At 42.2% G+C, this 15,719-nt stretch overlaps 1 protein-coding gene across 3 annotated transcripts in view; it reads left to right on the forward strand.

Annotated features, from left to right (window-relative positions):
• SH3RF3 (SH3 domain containing ring finger 3) overlaps positions 1 to 15,719 on the forward strand; it is an 836,169-nt gene that overhangs the window by 698,214 nt on the left and 122,236 nt on the right. For all 3 annotated transcript variants that reach the window (XM_033949356.1, XM_033949354.1, XM_033949355.1), the window contains one exon: positions 7,907 to 8,016. In XM_033949356.1, the coding sequence (XP_033805247.1) occupies positions 7,907 to 8,016 (110 nt within the window). The remainder of the gene's footprint in view (positions 1 to 7,906; positions 8,017 to 15,719) is intronic.

Consider the following 15,719-nt stretch of genomic DNA (forward strand, 5'->3'; position numbering starts at 1 on the left):
CTGGAATGCTTACTTTATTAAAAAGGATACATGTACGGAAAGGGGGGATAGGGGAGGGGAGGGAAGTGAGTGGGTTTAGCCTGCTGTAAGGGATCAGTGCTCACTAATTTACAGAGGGCACTACTTGCTGAGGGGAGCTGCTTGCTGCTCTGTTGGGTCTGCCCATAATATGTGATGCTGTCTAGTGTTGGTTTCAATTTCACATTTTAAGAGGGTAGGATGGAGACAGCATCAGCTAGGGCAGGGGTAGGCAATTCCGGTCCTTGAGTGCCGGAGTCAGATCAGGTTTTCAGGATCTCCACTGTGAATATGTATGAGGTGGATTTGCATGCACTGCCTCCTTGAGATGCAAATCTATCTCGTGCATATTTATTGTGGATATACTGAAAACCTGACCTGGCTCTGGCTCTCGAGGAGCGGAATTGCCTAACCCTGAACTAAGGGATTATGGAGTGGTCAAGCCTTATTCCCTCCAGTGGTCAACTGGTCAGAACACCTTTTTTAAAATAAATTAGACCTGATTGAAACAGGTCTAGATATACATTTACTTTTTTTTATGCCCTGGACATTGCTTCCTGTTTCATTACATTGAAAGACGTCCTAATTTTCAGGCCCTCCCTAGTCCCACCCAAACCATACCTCCTGGCTATTTGGACGAAATCAGTGAAAAACATCCCAATTCTACTTTTTTAAATATCATGACTTAGATATTGTCAGCAGATGGACACTTTTCTGGCCATTTTGAGACATCTTTCTGCATTGAAAATGAGCTCCTTCACATACAGGTAATTATTTTGTACATGTGGCAACAAAGGGTTAAGTCAGTGGTTCCCAACCTTGTCCTGAAGGACCACCAGGCCAATCGGGTTTTCAGGATAGCCCTAATGAATATGCATGAAGCAGATCTGCATGCCTCTCACTTCCATTATATGCAAATTTATCTCATGCAAATTCATTAGGGCTATCCTGAAAACCCGATTGGCCTGGTGGTCCTCCAGGACAGGGTTGGGAACCACTGGGTTAAGTGACTTGCCCCAGAGACATAGGGAGCCTGAGTCTATATACAGTGCCTAACTTGTAGGTGCCAGTCGGCACAATTGTCAACTACTAGTTGCTGCTTATAGAATCACACTTAGCTGTAGCTAGGTATCGCTGGTCATCCTCGTAGTAGGCACTGGTATATTAGGTTAGGGCAGGGGTAGGCAATTCCAGTCCTCGAGAGCTGGAGCCAGGTCAGGTTTTCAGGGATATCCACAAGGAATATGTATGAGATGGATTTGCATGCACTGCCTCCTTGAGATGCAAATCTATCTCATGCATATTTATTGTGGATATCCTGAAAACCTGACCTGGCTCCGGCTCTCGAGGACCGGAATTGCCTACCCCTGTGTTAGGGTTTTCCTGGCTTAATTTATTGGTGCCTAACAGATGCCTAAGTCAACCATGCCTATTCTCCACCCCTAACTCTACCTTCTTTTCTGGTAGCTGTTGGTATGTGCCGTTCAACTTTAATGTTTATTAAATTAGGTTTTAATGGTGTTTTCAATTACACTGACAATTTATCTGTACCGTTCTCCCAGGTGAGCTCAGAACAGTTTACTTGAATTTATTCAGGTACTCAAGCATTGTTCCCTGTCTGTCCCGGTGGGCTCACAATCTCTCTAATGTACGTGGGGGCAATGGGGGGATTAAGTGACTTGCCCAGGGTCACAAGGAGTAGCCGTGGGTTTGAACCTACAACGTCAGCCTACTGAGGCTGTAGCTTTAACCACTGCGCCACACTCTCCCCCTTTTTAATTTAAAATAAAATTACGTTGTGTATGGAATTCAGTTTGGCGTCACAAGGCACCGCTGATATAGGCAGTGCTAGAGCATGACATGGTGACAGAATTTATTACCGTTCCAGTCCCCGCCCCAGTGGATAATTGCAGAAAGCCATCCTGTGTCCTTCTTTAGTGTCTATCTCAACCTCAGTCCTTCTACGCCAGCATTCTTCAATGCAAGGCTTGCGGGTCAGTGGTTGTGCCCATTCATACTCTGATTCTTCCTTCTCTCCTTAAAGAATGGCATGGGGATGGTTTCCCATGGTTATCCGTGGGGACAGGGAAGGTGACAAATTCTGTCACCATGTCACTAGCAGCACCTAACCTAGGTGCCGTTTATAGGACTCCCCCAAGGGAGCTGCAGTGCAAATTGAACTAGTTCTCAGGTTGCTGTATTAAACATTCGGCAACTCCTCCACCCGCAATACGACACCTTGTGATTAAGAGTTCCTTTTATAAGCTACTAGCTGATGCCCCGGCGTTGCACGGGTATTTAATTATAGCAATAACACTGTAAATGGATTCAAATAAAGATACTTTATAGTGGTGAATGAAAGTATTTTTTTACAGCTTAATAAAAAGTACAATATTCAAATAATAATGTGAAATATTTGACAAAATGAATACAATACAACTAACGCAAAACGTGATTATAAACAACAATTTTAGTTTCACCTCCTGGAGCAAGAACATATAAATTCTTGGGTGAACCCACCCTTGAGCAAGCAACATAGAGTTGTGGGCCGCGAGACCCCCAGAACATATCAACTCAGGTAGTGAGGGATCAGCATACCAAGTTTCGTTCAAATCGGTGAAGCCGTTTTTGAATTAATGTGAGAATGGCAGCTTTTTACATATTTTCCATTGACATGAATGGGTGAAATCTGATTTTCTGTTTGTAGCTCCGCCCACGTGTGCAGGTGGGGCGCGAGACCCCCAGAACATATCACCCCAGGTAGTGAGGGATCTGCATACCAAGTTTCGTCCAAATCGGTCAAGCCGTTTTTGAATTACAGTGAGAATGGCAGCTTTTTACATTTTTTCCATTGACATGAATGGGTGAAATCTGATTTTCTGTTTGTAGCTCCGCCCACGTGTGCAGGTGGGCCGCGAGACCCCCAGAACATATCACCCCAGGTAGTGAGGGATCTGCTTACCAAGTTTCGTTCAAATCGGTCAAGCCGTTTGTGAATTACTGTGAGAATGGCAGCTTTTTACATTTGTTCCATTGACATGAATGGGTGAAATCTGATTTTCTGTTTGTAGCTCCGCCCACGTGTGCAGGAGGGCCACGAGACCCCCAGAACATATCACCCCAGGTAGTGAGGGATCTGCATACCAAGTTTCGTTCAAATCGGTCAAGCCGTTTTTGAATTACTGTGAGAATGGCAGCTTTTTACATTTTTTCCATTGACATGAATGGGTGAAATCTGATTTTCTGTTTGTAGCTCCGCCCACGTGTGCAGGTGGGCCGCGAGACTCCCAGAACATATCACCCCAGGTAGTGAGGGATCTGCATACCAAGTTTCGTTCAAATCAGTCAAGCCATTTTTGAATTACTGTGAGAATGGCAGCTTTTTACATTTTTTCCATTGACATGAATGGGTGAAATCTGATTTTATGTTTGTAGCTCCGCCCACGTGTGCAGGTGGGCCGCGAGACTCCCAGAACATATCACCCCAGGTAGTGAGGGATCTGCATACCAAGTTTCGTTCAAATCAGTCAAGCCATTTTTGAATTACTGTGAGAATGGCAGCTTTTTACATTTTTTCCATTGACATGAATGGGTGAAATCTGATTTTATGTTTGTAGCTCCGCCCACGTGTGCAGGTAGGCCGTGAGACCCCCAGAACATATCATCCCAGGTAGTGAGGGATCTGCATACCAAGTTTCGTTCAAATCGGTCAAGCCGTTTTTGCGTGATCGCGGCACATACACACACACATACATACACACATACATACCTCCGATTTTATATATATAGATAATAATAATAATAATAACTTTATTTTTATATACCGCCAACTATCTTGCGACTTCTAGGCGGTTTACAATAAAGAGGAGTGGTTTACAATATAGAGAAACTGTAGTTACAATATAGATAAACTGTAGTTACAATAAAGAGAGACTGTACATACAGCGGATTAAAGGGTATAACATTGTACATCTGGTAGTTCCAACATTAATAAATATTAACAGCAGTTTGCTTAGCAGATTTTAAAAAATTGTATCCCCACAGAGGACTTCAGAACAGTTGTATAGAGCATGCTTATTAGTGAACTGGATTACTGTAACTCACTTGTCTCTTGGATTACCTACAACAAGCTTGAGATCGCTACAGGTTATTCAGAATGCTGCAGCTCGCCTGTTGGAAAGCTCCTCCCATTTCATCTTAAGATTTATCAACCAAATAGATCATTGGGATCAGAGTGAGCAGCATGATTTCTGGCAATTCCTACCATTTACTATGTCGAGTGAAACCAATGCTGTCATCCTTTGACTTTCGTGCTGTTGTGCAGGCGATGGTCCTGTCACGGCTAGACTACTGCAATGTCCTGTACCTTGGAATAACCAAGTGATACAAAATGCAGCGGCCAGATTGATAACAGGAACTTCAAGATATGAACATATTACACCTTATCTCCAACAGTTAAACTGGCTGCCAGTTGCATTTAGAATTCAATATAAAGCAGTTATGATTTGTCATCAGTTTTTATACGGTACGATCCCTGAATTCTTTAAGAACAAGATGGCTAGTTACCAGCTGAAAAGATCATTGCGCTCTGAAAATTCTGCGCTGCTGAAGGCAAAATGTTAATCCAAAATACGTGGAAACCAACGCAATGACCTTTTCATGTGAAATTCCCTCGTTGAGCAAATACAGAAATGTAGTGATAGGGGTGCATTTAGAAAGCTACTTAAAACACAATTGTTTGTAAACATGTTCCTTTAAGTATTAATTTTCCCTGTTCGCTGATTTTCTGAAAGAATTGAACTGATTTTGTGTTCATTTGTTTTATTTGTTGTAAAATTTTATGTATGTAATATTTTTGTAAACCGCTTTGGCTTAAAATGGAATAGAAATTTTTAAAATAAATAAATAAATAATGAAAGGTACATTTTGAGAAAACTAGAAAACTACTCTAGAAAGACCACTTTCATAGGGTTACCAGATGTCAGGGTATATCCAGCCATGTTCTTTTTAGAAGACTGTCCAGGCATCCGGATGGTTTTTCAGAACCCAGCACTTTGTCTGGTAACCATACACTTTCTGTATTGCTGAACCAGGCTCATGGAATCAGTTTCCACCACAAATTAGACTAATATCTAAATCAGGGGTGAGCAAACTTTTTGACTTGTGGGCTACAATGGGTTCTTAAATTTGACAGAGGGACCGGACCAAGAGCATCTTTCTATTCATCCATCCCTCCCATCCCCGTGTACAGCAGAACCCTTGACCAGCTTCTATCCTTCCCTCCCGTCCCACGTATAGCAGAACCCTTGAGCACCCGCCGCGCAGCCAACCCCCAACTGACCCTCCATCCTTCCCTCCCATCTGAACCCCACCGACCACGAGCCCTACCTACCTCCCTCCAGAGCAGCGCCGGGCCGGCAGCACTCTAAACAGGCTGCTTCGCGGCCTTCTCTCGTCGGGGCCATCCATGTGCCGCGTTGGTTTTATTTTATTTTTATGATATGATTGTTTGCAGTCATTTATTCATGTTTTTTTGTAATATCAGCACTTCATGTTTTGCAAGACATGCACTATCCATACGTTTGCTGATGTTCACTGCATATCTTGAACACTTTTGTTCATTGTTTTCTTCATTTTTTATGCATATGATCTGTATTTTGAAACATTTTCATTTCAATAGCAACTTATTATGGGTGTTTTATCATTTTATTATTTTATCAGGCTTTCTTCCTGCACAAGTATGGGTGCATAAACTATGTATTTTTTATGTGTCATTCCATCTTTTATGTATTATAATGTCATTACTGATATTTGTTTGATGTGTTTCATTTGGTATTTTATTATTAACTGTTTTATGTCTATATTTTGTCGACTCCTGAGGTAGGTCAGTTAGGGCCAAAACATGTACATGTCGAATCAACTAGATAGGCGCCTATCTAAATTGATTAACAAGCTCAATTAAGCTTGTTAATCAGCAATAATTGAAACTTAGGCGCCTATCAAGAAAGCGCGATTCTGCAATAAGACGCCTATAAAAATTTAGGCGGCCTTCAAAAAAAATAGGCGCTATGCATGTTAGGCATGGGCGTGGCTACGTGTTAGGTGCCTTGTTGCAGAATCGCTGCTCTTAAGCATGCTTAAGCGCTCACATAGACGTCTAACTTTTAGTTGTGCCTAGAGCTGGCCTATTTATTGGGCTCCTCCAAAATAGGTGCCACTCAGCGTGATTCATTAAACAGCACCCAATTTTACTTGAATCGCGCTGAACAGTGCCTATATTGGCGCCTAACTTTTGGGCGCTTCTTATAGAATTTGCCCTTGAGTTTGAGCTTTTTCAGTTATTTGATGAATAAAGGACTTTCATGAGATAAATTGAGTTCACCAATCTTTATAGGACATATCCACTTCGATTTTGAGCTTGTGGATTTGGTTCTCGTGTGTTTATCTCCGAAAATTGCACTTAACCACATTTGTGTTTGATGGTTGCATATGCTTGGACATTCAATGCCGGTGCCTATACATGGCCCAGAATTGAATACAGCCGGTGGCAGTTTAAAAAATTGCTCACAGCTACCTGCTGATATTATGAGTAAAATGGAACACCAAGGAACACTATTGTCTTCATAAAGGATCTTTTTTTTTTTTTTCTTGAATGGTTTTTATGTTAATTTGTGGTTTCTGACAGTTGATGTAAGCTTATATTCTGGTGAGCAACAAGTACCTCCTACACTATAGAAGAAAAAAAACAGAGGCATAGCTAAGTGGGGTGCAAGGGTAGCAGTCACTCCCTCAAACAAAGTTTTTAAAAAAACAGCACTTATGGGCATGGTAGGGTTTCCAACCGGCCCATTGTGCAAAGGCCAGCTGCTGGCATACCCTTAAAACCGACACCTAAAATGTCAGTTTGGGATTTTTTTTTTCCTGCCTGGCATCGCACTTCTCCGTGTCCCTTCCCCATGCTGCAGTTTTTAATCTTCAAGCACCGGCAGCATCGCTCAGCTTAAACATGTTGCCTTTGGTGTCCTGGAAGCATTTCCTCTGCGGCAAACCTGCCTATGTTGCCGAAAGCAGTGTGTTTAAGCTGACTGACACTGCCAGCACCTGAAGATTGAAAGTTGGAGGGAGGAAAATGGAGAGAGAGGTACTGGATCCAGGAGAAGGGGGGGGGGAAGGCGGGGAGAGAGAAATTCCACACCACATAAGAGGGGAGGGTTAGAGAGAAAGGCCAAATCATGAGGAAAGAAAACGAGATGCCAGACCACGAAGACAGGGATAAGGGAGGGGAAGTAGGGAGCCTGGGTTAGGAAGCAAACAGAAAATAAAATGCTTAAGGAAAGGTAAGGGTACACATAGCCCTCTTTTCCAAAAGTGTCTAGTTGTACCTTCTCTGTTGTAGGATGTTGTGGCCTGCCTATCCCTTTCTAGCGTCTATTTTTTTTTTTTTTTTTAAGTCTGCTCTCCCAGATGTCAAAGCCTAGCTATGCCTCTGGTAGGCATGGTCATCCAGATTGGCAGATGAAAAGAAAACATTGCAGGAAATATTAAAAATCTTAAGTTAGACAACATTACAAGGATATAAAATATTGAAGTGTGATAAGCCAGGCAGTCAAAAAGATTCGCTCCCCAAATGCCTTGAGGTTCATGAGCAAGTCACAGTTGAACTGTTTTGACACGCCTGTGCGAAAGCTGTTAACAACCATAGGTCCCCAGAGGCAGAAGCCACTCCGTAGGATTTCTAAGGTTAAAAGACCGTCATGCTGTCATGCAGCTCAAGACAGGTGGCAAATCTGTGAAGCAACAATTCATTCAGGCCATTTCTGTGCAAAGAATAGTAACAATCAAAGCCTTGTTAATGGTATACTGTTCTTTGTTTATTTTATATTTTTAGGATTCATCTTCCTTTGGATCCCTTCCTGTGGCTGGTGCTGCTGGACCCAGAGCAAGTGCAATAACCGGAGATCAGGGAACTTCACCAAAGGTTCAGCTACCACTCAACATGTAAGCTGCCTTCAACTCAGAAATACATTTTACAAATGAGTTGCTATTGGTTGGTTTGATATTCATTTGGAGGGAATAAGTGCTGCCACTGCTGATGTTAGAATGCAGGTTATTGTCATTTTGGCTTGAATGAGCTCGCACAGGGAACTGACAACCGTTGTGACCAAGGCCATGTCACTTTCTCTCAGTCAACCCTGTTTAGTCTTGGGACTATTCATTACGGCTTTATGAATATTTACAAAGCAAATGCTAGAGGCAGAACATTCATCGGCTAGAACTGCAATGGGAAACAAAAGTCTTGGTTTTCAGGCATGCCAAATATACAGATTAATTTGGCTGTTATTGATATGATACCAATTATTTAGTAATGAAATGTCTCCATTAAGCATAACAATTTTTGTTGTCATTAAGAAAAACAACAACAAAAGGCTTCTGAGAGTCCCTTTGAGTCCCTTTAACACATCCCTGCTTACCCATAAATCATGAATATCCAGTGTGGACATTCTAGAAAGCACTGAGAAGAGCCTGAGGGGCCCTGACTGGCCCAAGCACCTAAGGCCCCTCCCATAGGAGGGGCCTTAGGTGCCTGGGCCAATTAGAACCATAGGCCCCACTCCAGTGCATCCCAGGATGCACCAGGAAGGGGAAGGCCGCCATTATGAAGGTGGGCTTGATGGTGGGAGGGAGTGGGCATATCTCCAGCATGATTGTCATTAAAGGTATGGGGTTGATGTCGGGATGGGGTGCTGGGAGTTCGGAGAGTGTCGGGGTGGGGTACCAGGAGCTCAAGGAGTGCAGCGGTTTGGAGTGGGGTGTCGGGGTTCGATGGGGCTCAGCGGCAGGAAGGAATGGACATCCCTCCTGCTGATTGTGCTGAGGAAAGGTACAGGGGTGTATGGGAGTTGTTGGGGGATGTTGGGGAAAAGGGGGTGTAAGGTCGGGGTCTCTGTTTAGCGGGCTGCAGGATCAGTGAGTGTCGGTTCAGCTGCTCCTAGCAGGGGAATCCCCCATCAGCTGAGCTGGCAGGACTCGCCAAAACCAGCTCAGCTGATCAGGATTCCCCTGCTGTGGTCGTCAAGGTAGTTAGGTACGTCTGCAAAACTTGCTTTTGTGCATTTTTGATATGGACATTTTTATTTTTGAGAATGGCCAAAAAAGATAGACATCCTAAGGACCAAAACGTCTACATAAGTCATTTTCAAAAATAAAAGATAGACGTCTGGCTGTTTTAATTATGGATATTTTCTGGATAATTATGGATAATTACTGGATTTCTGGACGTTTTTTCCAAAACGTCCAAATTTGACTTAGACGTCCTTTCGAAAATGCCTCTCTTAGGCTCCAGTAGACTGTGCCTACCTTAGGTGTACTCATTTAGACCAAGAAAACCCTAGCCTAAATGGCAATGCGCCTAAGGATTTAACGCCTAAGAACACTTCAGCATGACTAGGCACAATTCTATAAACAGTGCCTAGCATTTGATTGACAACTGTGCTGAAAGGCGCCTAGGAGTTAAACGCCATTTATAGAATCAGGGCCATATTTCCTGATGTTGCCCCTAAGTTTACCTGCTTGCAACTTCATATCATGTCTTCCAGTTCTACAGTTTCTTTTCCTTTGGAAAGGGTTCATTTTTTGAGTATTAATATCATTAAAAGATTAGAGTAGCCTAGCCCAATCTAGAAAGACTTCTGCTATACAATCATTTTGGGGCTGAACTTGCACAAAAATCTCATCGAGGAAAATATTGGTGAACTGTATAACTTTTTTATTAAACAACATTAGTTTCAGCCTTTAACTCACAGTAAATGCAAAATTTTGATGCAGCTTAGTAAAAAGAGCTCTAATGCAGATTGTGATCAAATTTGTGGCTAGGATAATGCCAGGAAAGTTAACTACACCTCAAATAGTAGAGTGGCGCGGGGACAGAGATTCATCTCATCCCCTCACCATCCTCGCAATTTCATCCCCGTCCCCTCACTATCCCAAGTGTCTTAATTTTCTTCCCCACATTTCCCCACTCAAAGCAGAAAGAAAAAAAAAGATTTTATGCAATTTTATGGGCCGAAGGCGCTAGTATTGGGCGGCACCTCCAAACACAGTGCTGTTCAAATGTCAGTCACACAACAGTGCTGGTTGCAGAATCGGGGCTACGTAAAAAGTAGGCATCAGAAATGTAGGCCAGGGTTTTCAACGTCTACATCTTTGCTGCCTACCTTTCACAAGGCTCCTCCTTAGATGGGAGAACCGTGCCATTTTTGGAGGTGCCCTTATGTGCCTCTATATTTTTAAAAGGTGTTTTAATTGGTTTTTAATCGGTGCAGTCAATTACTGTGCCAATTAAAACAAGGCGAAGTTAGGACTCCTAATGCCACCTAACTTATGTTGCCGTTGTTAGAATCTGGCCCTTTAAAGGGGGTGGGGTGAGTTGAACTATTCTCATCCTGATCTCAGTTCAGTGCCATTCAGTCTTGTCTACTTAGGATCTCTAATTGGTTGTTTGACCACCGATTAAAACTAAAAGACTGTGGCTGCCTGGGTAACAGGGTCCTTGTCCTTTCTGTCAGTCACCCCAAATTTGCAAGGTTCTTGTATATAACTTGTTAGCTCCCTAAAGTATTTAGGTGTTTGGTTACCAGGGGTGTCGAAGTCGGTCCTCGAGGGCCGCAATCCAGTCGGGTTTTCAAGATTTCCCCACTGAATATGCATGAGATCTATGTGCATGCACTGCTTTCAATGCATATTCATTGGGGAAATCCTGAAAACCCGACTGGATTGCGGCCCTCGAGGACCGACTTCGACACCTGTGGGTTAGACAGTGCTCTTACATTCCATTAGCATATTTTATTTATCTATTCTATTTTCTATACTGTTCGCCCCAAGGAGCTCAGATTGGTTTTATATGAATTTTTTCAAGCATTTTTCCCTTTCAATCTATCTAATGCACCTGGGGCAATGGGGGGATTGGGTGACTTGCCCAGGGACACATGGAACAGTGTGGATTTGAGCCCACAACCTCAGGTTGCTGAGGTTGTAGCTTTAACCACTGCGCGACACGCTCCCCTGGTTATTTCCTGGGTTACACGCTCATGTTTCAATTCACTTCAGCACATACATTCCATTCATCCTTACATTGACCAGGCTTGTTGTGCAACACTATTCTATGCTTAAGTTTCATCAAAGCTGGACTACTATAACATTGTTTACAATGGTCTTCCAGCATCTGTGATAAAGCAGTTACATTCAATCCAAAACACTGCCATCAGACTGTTAACTTTAGCGTCTCGTTATGATCATATCACTCCACTTTTTAAGGAACACCATTGGCTTCCTCTCAAATATTGTATTATTCATAAAACTTTGACAATTGCATTTAAAACAATCTGGTATGCCATACTATTTGGCCAATCGTATTGTTCCCTACCGTCCCACTTGTCCTCTCAGATCTATGGATTTACATTGTATGTCCCTTCCTGCTGTTCATTTGACCAAACTCAGTTCTACCCATCATTCTGCATTCTTTTCTGTCGTTCCTTTCCAGTGGAACTCTCTTCCTTTCCAGTTGGAATTGTCCTATTTGAGGTTCTGAGCACTTCTCAAGGCTCATCTTTTCACTCAAGCCTTTGGTGGGGAATTATGAAGTATTTGGAGGACTGGGAAGGTGCCAGCATACTGTTTGCCTTTGATAGGTTTTTTGCTGTCCTTTTTAGAACCCCTTTTATCAAGTCACATTAGGGGTTTTTATCGCAAGCCACTGCGGTAAAAGCTCTGATGTGCATAGGAATTCTAACGCAGCTTGCTAAAAGCGGGCCTTAATCATATAGGGGTCCTTTTACTAAGGGGCGCTAGCCGTTTTAGCGTGCGCTAAACGCTAACACGTCCATTATAGTCCATGGATGCGTTAGCATTTAGCACGTGCTAAAACAGTTAGTATGCCTTAGTAAAAGGACCCCATAGGTTTTTTTTTCATTTTTTGGTTTTAACTGTAAACCGCTCCGATGGTTTGAGGCATGCTGGGTTCTGGGTGCAAGGAAAATGAAACATCTGTTCAATACTAGTGATATTTTAGTTCAGACAATAATTTTAGTTTTAATTATTCATGTACAAAATGTGAAATTTTAATTCTTATTTAATTCTGGTTCCATCAATGATGATAATTTTGGTTTTTATTTAGTCCTATCCCAAAACTTGTAGTCCTTATTCAATTCACAAACTCACGGCAAATAATTTTAGTTCTCCCATAAATGTTAGTTCTTATTCAGTTAAAATCGCAACAAATAAAGGCCCCCTTTTATGAAGCTGCGTTACGGTTTTTATCGCAGGTCACTGCGGTAAAAGCTCCAATAGGAATTCTATGAGCATTGGAGCTTTTACTATAGAGGCCTGCAATAAAAACCCTAACGCAGCTTGATAAAAGTGGTCCAATGCAAGATGTGATTTTTTTTTTTTTGTGAGCAAAACAGACACAGATGCAAACATATGAAGAACAGCCCTCAGAATATTACATACAAATAACTGAGGGGGAACTTCTATAACCAGTGCCTAAACTTCGGTGTCGGTAGGCGCCCTGCCGATGCCTAAGTAATTGAAAAATGCAGTCAGAAACGGTAGGGTTGAAGCACTTACTGATACCGAAATAAAAGGCAGGTGAAATGGCCATTCGAATCACAGCTTGGTAGCCACTTTAGGCCGTGGATCGGTAAAGTAGGCATGGCCAATGCCAGAAGTGGTATTAGGCGGGCTAAAGCGGCTACCCAGCCGCGAGTCACACCAAGATAGACAGCTGAAAAGTAGGCCTGGAAAACCCTGGCCTACATTTCTGCTTCTTATCTTTGGGATCTGGCCAATCAGAGTCTTAAGCCACTCCCAGTGCATCCCTAAGACTCCAGTTGGCCCAGGTGCCTAAAGTCCCACCTATGGGAGGAGGCTTAGGCATCTGGGCCAATCAGGGCCTTAGGCCCCTCCTCGGAGCATTCCAGGATGCACTGGGTAGAGGAAGGCCCGCCATTCTGAAGAGGCGGGCCTGCTGGCCAGAGGGAGTAGGCATCCCTCTGGCTGGCCTTGCAGATAAAGTTATGGGGTGTCTGGGTGGGTTTCAAGGGGGTGTTCAGGGGTGTTTGTGGGTGGATGGGTGTTTATGGGTATTCAGGAGTGTTTGTGGGTGGGAGTGCCAGCAGGAGGGAGTGGGTATCTCTCCTGCCGGGGATGTTGCGGAAGGTGCAGGCAGGAGAGATTGCTGGGGATTGTTTTGGGGGTTCTGGCAGGAGGGAGTGGGCCTCCCTCCTCCCGGTTTGTGTGGGGGGGTCTCTGTCTGTGGCAGCTGGCTCAGCTGATCATGGCAGGGGAATTCCCCCTCCCCCATCTTCTGAGCGGCAGGGACTCCCCAAAGCTGTGATTCTGTAACGAGCACCTTCCAATGATGGACAGGCAATCTGACTTGGGCATTGGTTACAGAATCTCAGCTTTGGGGAGTCCCTGCTGCTCAGCTGATGGGGGATGGGGGAATTCCCCTGCCACAATTGGCTGATGCGGTCTAGTGGCAAAGATAAGCAGCTGAAATGTAGGCCAGGGTTTTCTGGGCCTACATTTCAGGCGCCTATCTTGACTGAATAGACGCGATTCTGTAACCAGCGACCTGGAATGATTGACAGGCGATTGGCAGCCGCTTTCAAGGCATCCACTGACTTGGGCGCTGGATACAGAATCTGGCCCTTAGTGCTTTTCTCAGTGTGAAGTAGAGAGTGATATGGTAACCATTACCACAGTGAAGGGAACCGTGTCTAAAGAACACCTGGTATTACCACAGTACCAGTAGACCGTTCCACTGTATTTTCTGTGGAAAATAAAAAATGCGAGAGTTCCAACGAAACAAATATTTTCTATTGTATCAGTTTTTAAAAACATGGGTAATCTAATAATAGGACTAGAATAATGCCAGAGGCAAATGAATTAGCAGATTTTTGTTCTTTCTAAAATTTTAGTATTACGGTCAGGGTGAAAAAGCGTTCAATCTAATAATGTTGAGTTAGATATAGTTGAATCAGAAGAAAAGATTATAAACTTAGAAAAATCAAGTTGGTTAGTTTTTCCAATTACCAACTTTGACAAAATTAGAAAAACTTCTGAGTAAAATGCATGTTACTTTTTGTGAGTTATATCCTATTCCATCACAATGGCTCTCGTGTTCTAGACATGGATTATTGGTTTTGGCTCTAAGCATGATACATAATAGTTTAAATAGTGGGGAGGTGCTGGCATGTTGGAAAAAGGCAATTATTAAACCTATTTTGAAGAATAAAGACCTAGATATAGTGAATCCAACTAATTCTAGACCAGTTTCTAATCTTTGCTTCTTAGCAAAATTGACAGATCGGGTATCTTATAAAGAATCAACAAATGTGTTAAATCCAAGACAAGCTGGATTTCGGACTATGTACAGTACTGAGACAATGTTAGCAGGTTTTCTCAGTGAAGTTCACTCTATCTTGTATAGTAGGAACTTTGCTATGGTAGTATCATTAGATCTGAGTTCAGCGTTTGATCTAGTTGGATCATGAACTCCTATTAAATTTCCTATATGAGACTGGTCTAAAAGGAGTTGTTTGATATTGTTTTCGGCTTTTCTCCGAGGTCGTGCTTTTAGAGTAGCTGTTGATGGATCAACATCTTGCGATAGATCATTAGACTGTGGAGTATCATAGGGTTCAGCCCTATCACCAATTTTGTTTAACATATTTTTGAGTCCTCTTGCAAGACAAATTCAGGAACTAGGAATTAGTACAGATGATATTAGATTTGGGTCCTCTTTTAGATGGTCTAAAAAAGATAGAAGAATGGTTGAGCAAACATAAATTAGTACTAAATATGTCAAAAACAGTAGCATGCTGTATCTCAGGAGATAAGGTAACACCACAACTAGATCTTTCATGACATCATTATTGTATAAAGATGGTAAATAGCTTTAAGTATTTGGGAATTATAATTGATTGTCATCTGAATTTTGAAAAGCAGGTCTCATCCGTAGTTGCTAAAGGATTTGGGGCATTAAGACCGATTAGAGCTATTTGAGATTTTCTGGATGAGAAACCGTTACATACTTTAATTCATGCTTTTGTCCTATCTAAATTGGATTATGGCAATTTAGTATATGCTGGAATAACAGCAGAGCAATTAAAACGCTTACAAACAGTACAAAATTCTGTGATTCAGTTGTTAGGTCGTGCTCATATCCATGATCATGTAACGCCTTTGTATTTGAAATTCCACTGGTTACCAATGGAATTTAGAATCAGATTTAAGATTTTGATGTTAGCACAAAGAGCATTGTTTGAGTTACAACCGTCATATCTTTCTAACCTGGTGTTGTTTTATGCGCCTAGGCATTTATTAAGATCTCTGAATGATAATAGAGTGGTCGTTCCCCATATTTCAAAGGTTCATCTTGCCTCGACTAGAAATGGTGCATTTTTTTTTTTTTATTTAGTCCCAATATTATGGAACAGCTTGCCGGTGGAATTGAGAAAGGAATAATCATTCCAAAATTTTAAAAGACCTCTAAAGGCACATTTTTTTCAAATGACCTTTTTAAATTGATGAGCTGAATTCGGGACTGCAATCTACATTTATATAATTTTTTATTTTTTTATAATTTTTAATTTGTATTAATTCATTTTTAGTTTTATTTGTTAATTTGGTTGTAATAG

Source organism: Geotrypetes seraphini, chromosome 6 (genome assembly GCF_902459505.1).
Source record: "Geotrypetes seraphini chromosome 6, aGeoSer1.1, whole genome shotgun sequence".
Lineage (NCBI taxonomy): Eukaryota > Metazoa > Chordata > Amphibia > Gymnophiona > Dermophiidae > Geotrypetes > Geotrypetes seraphini.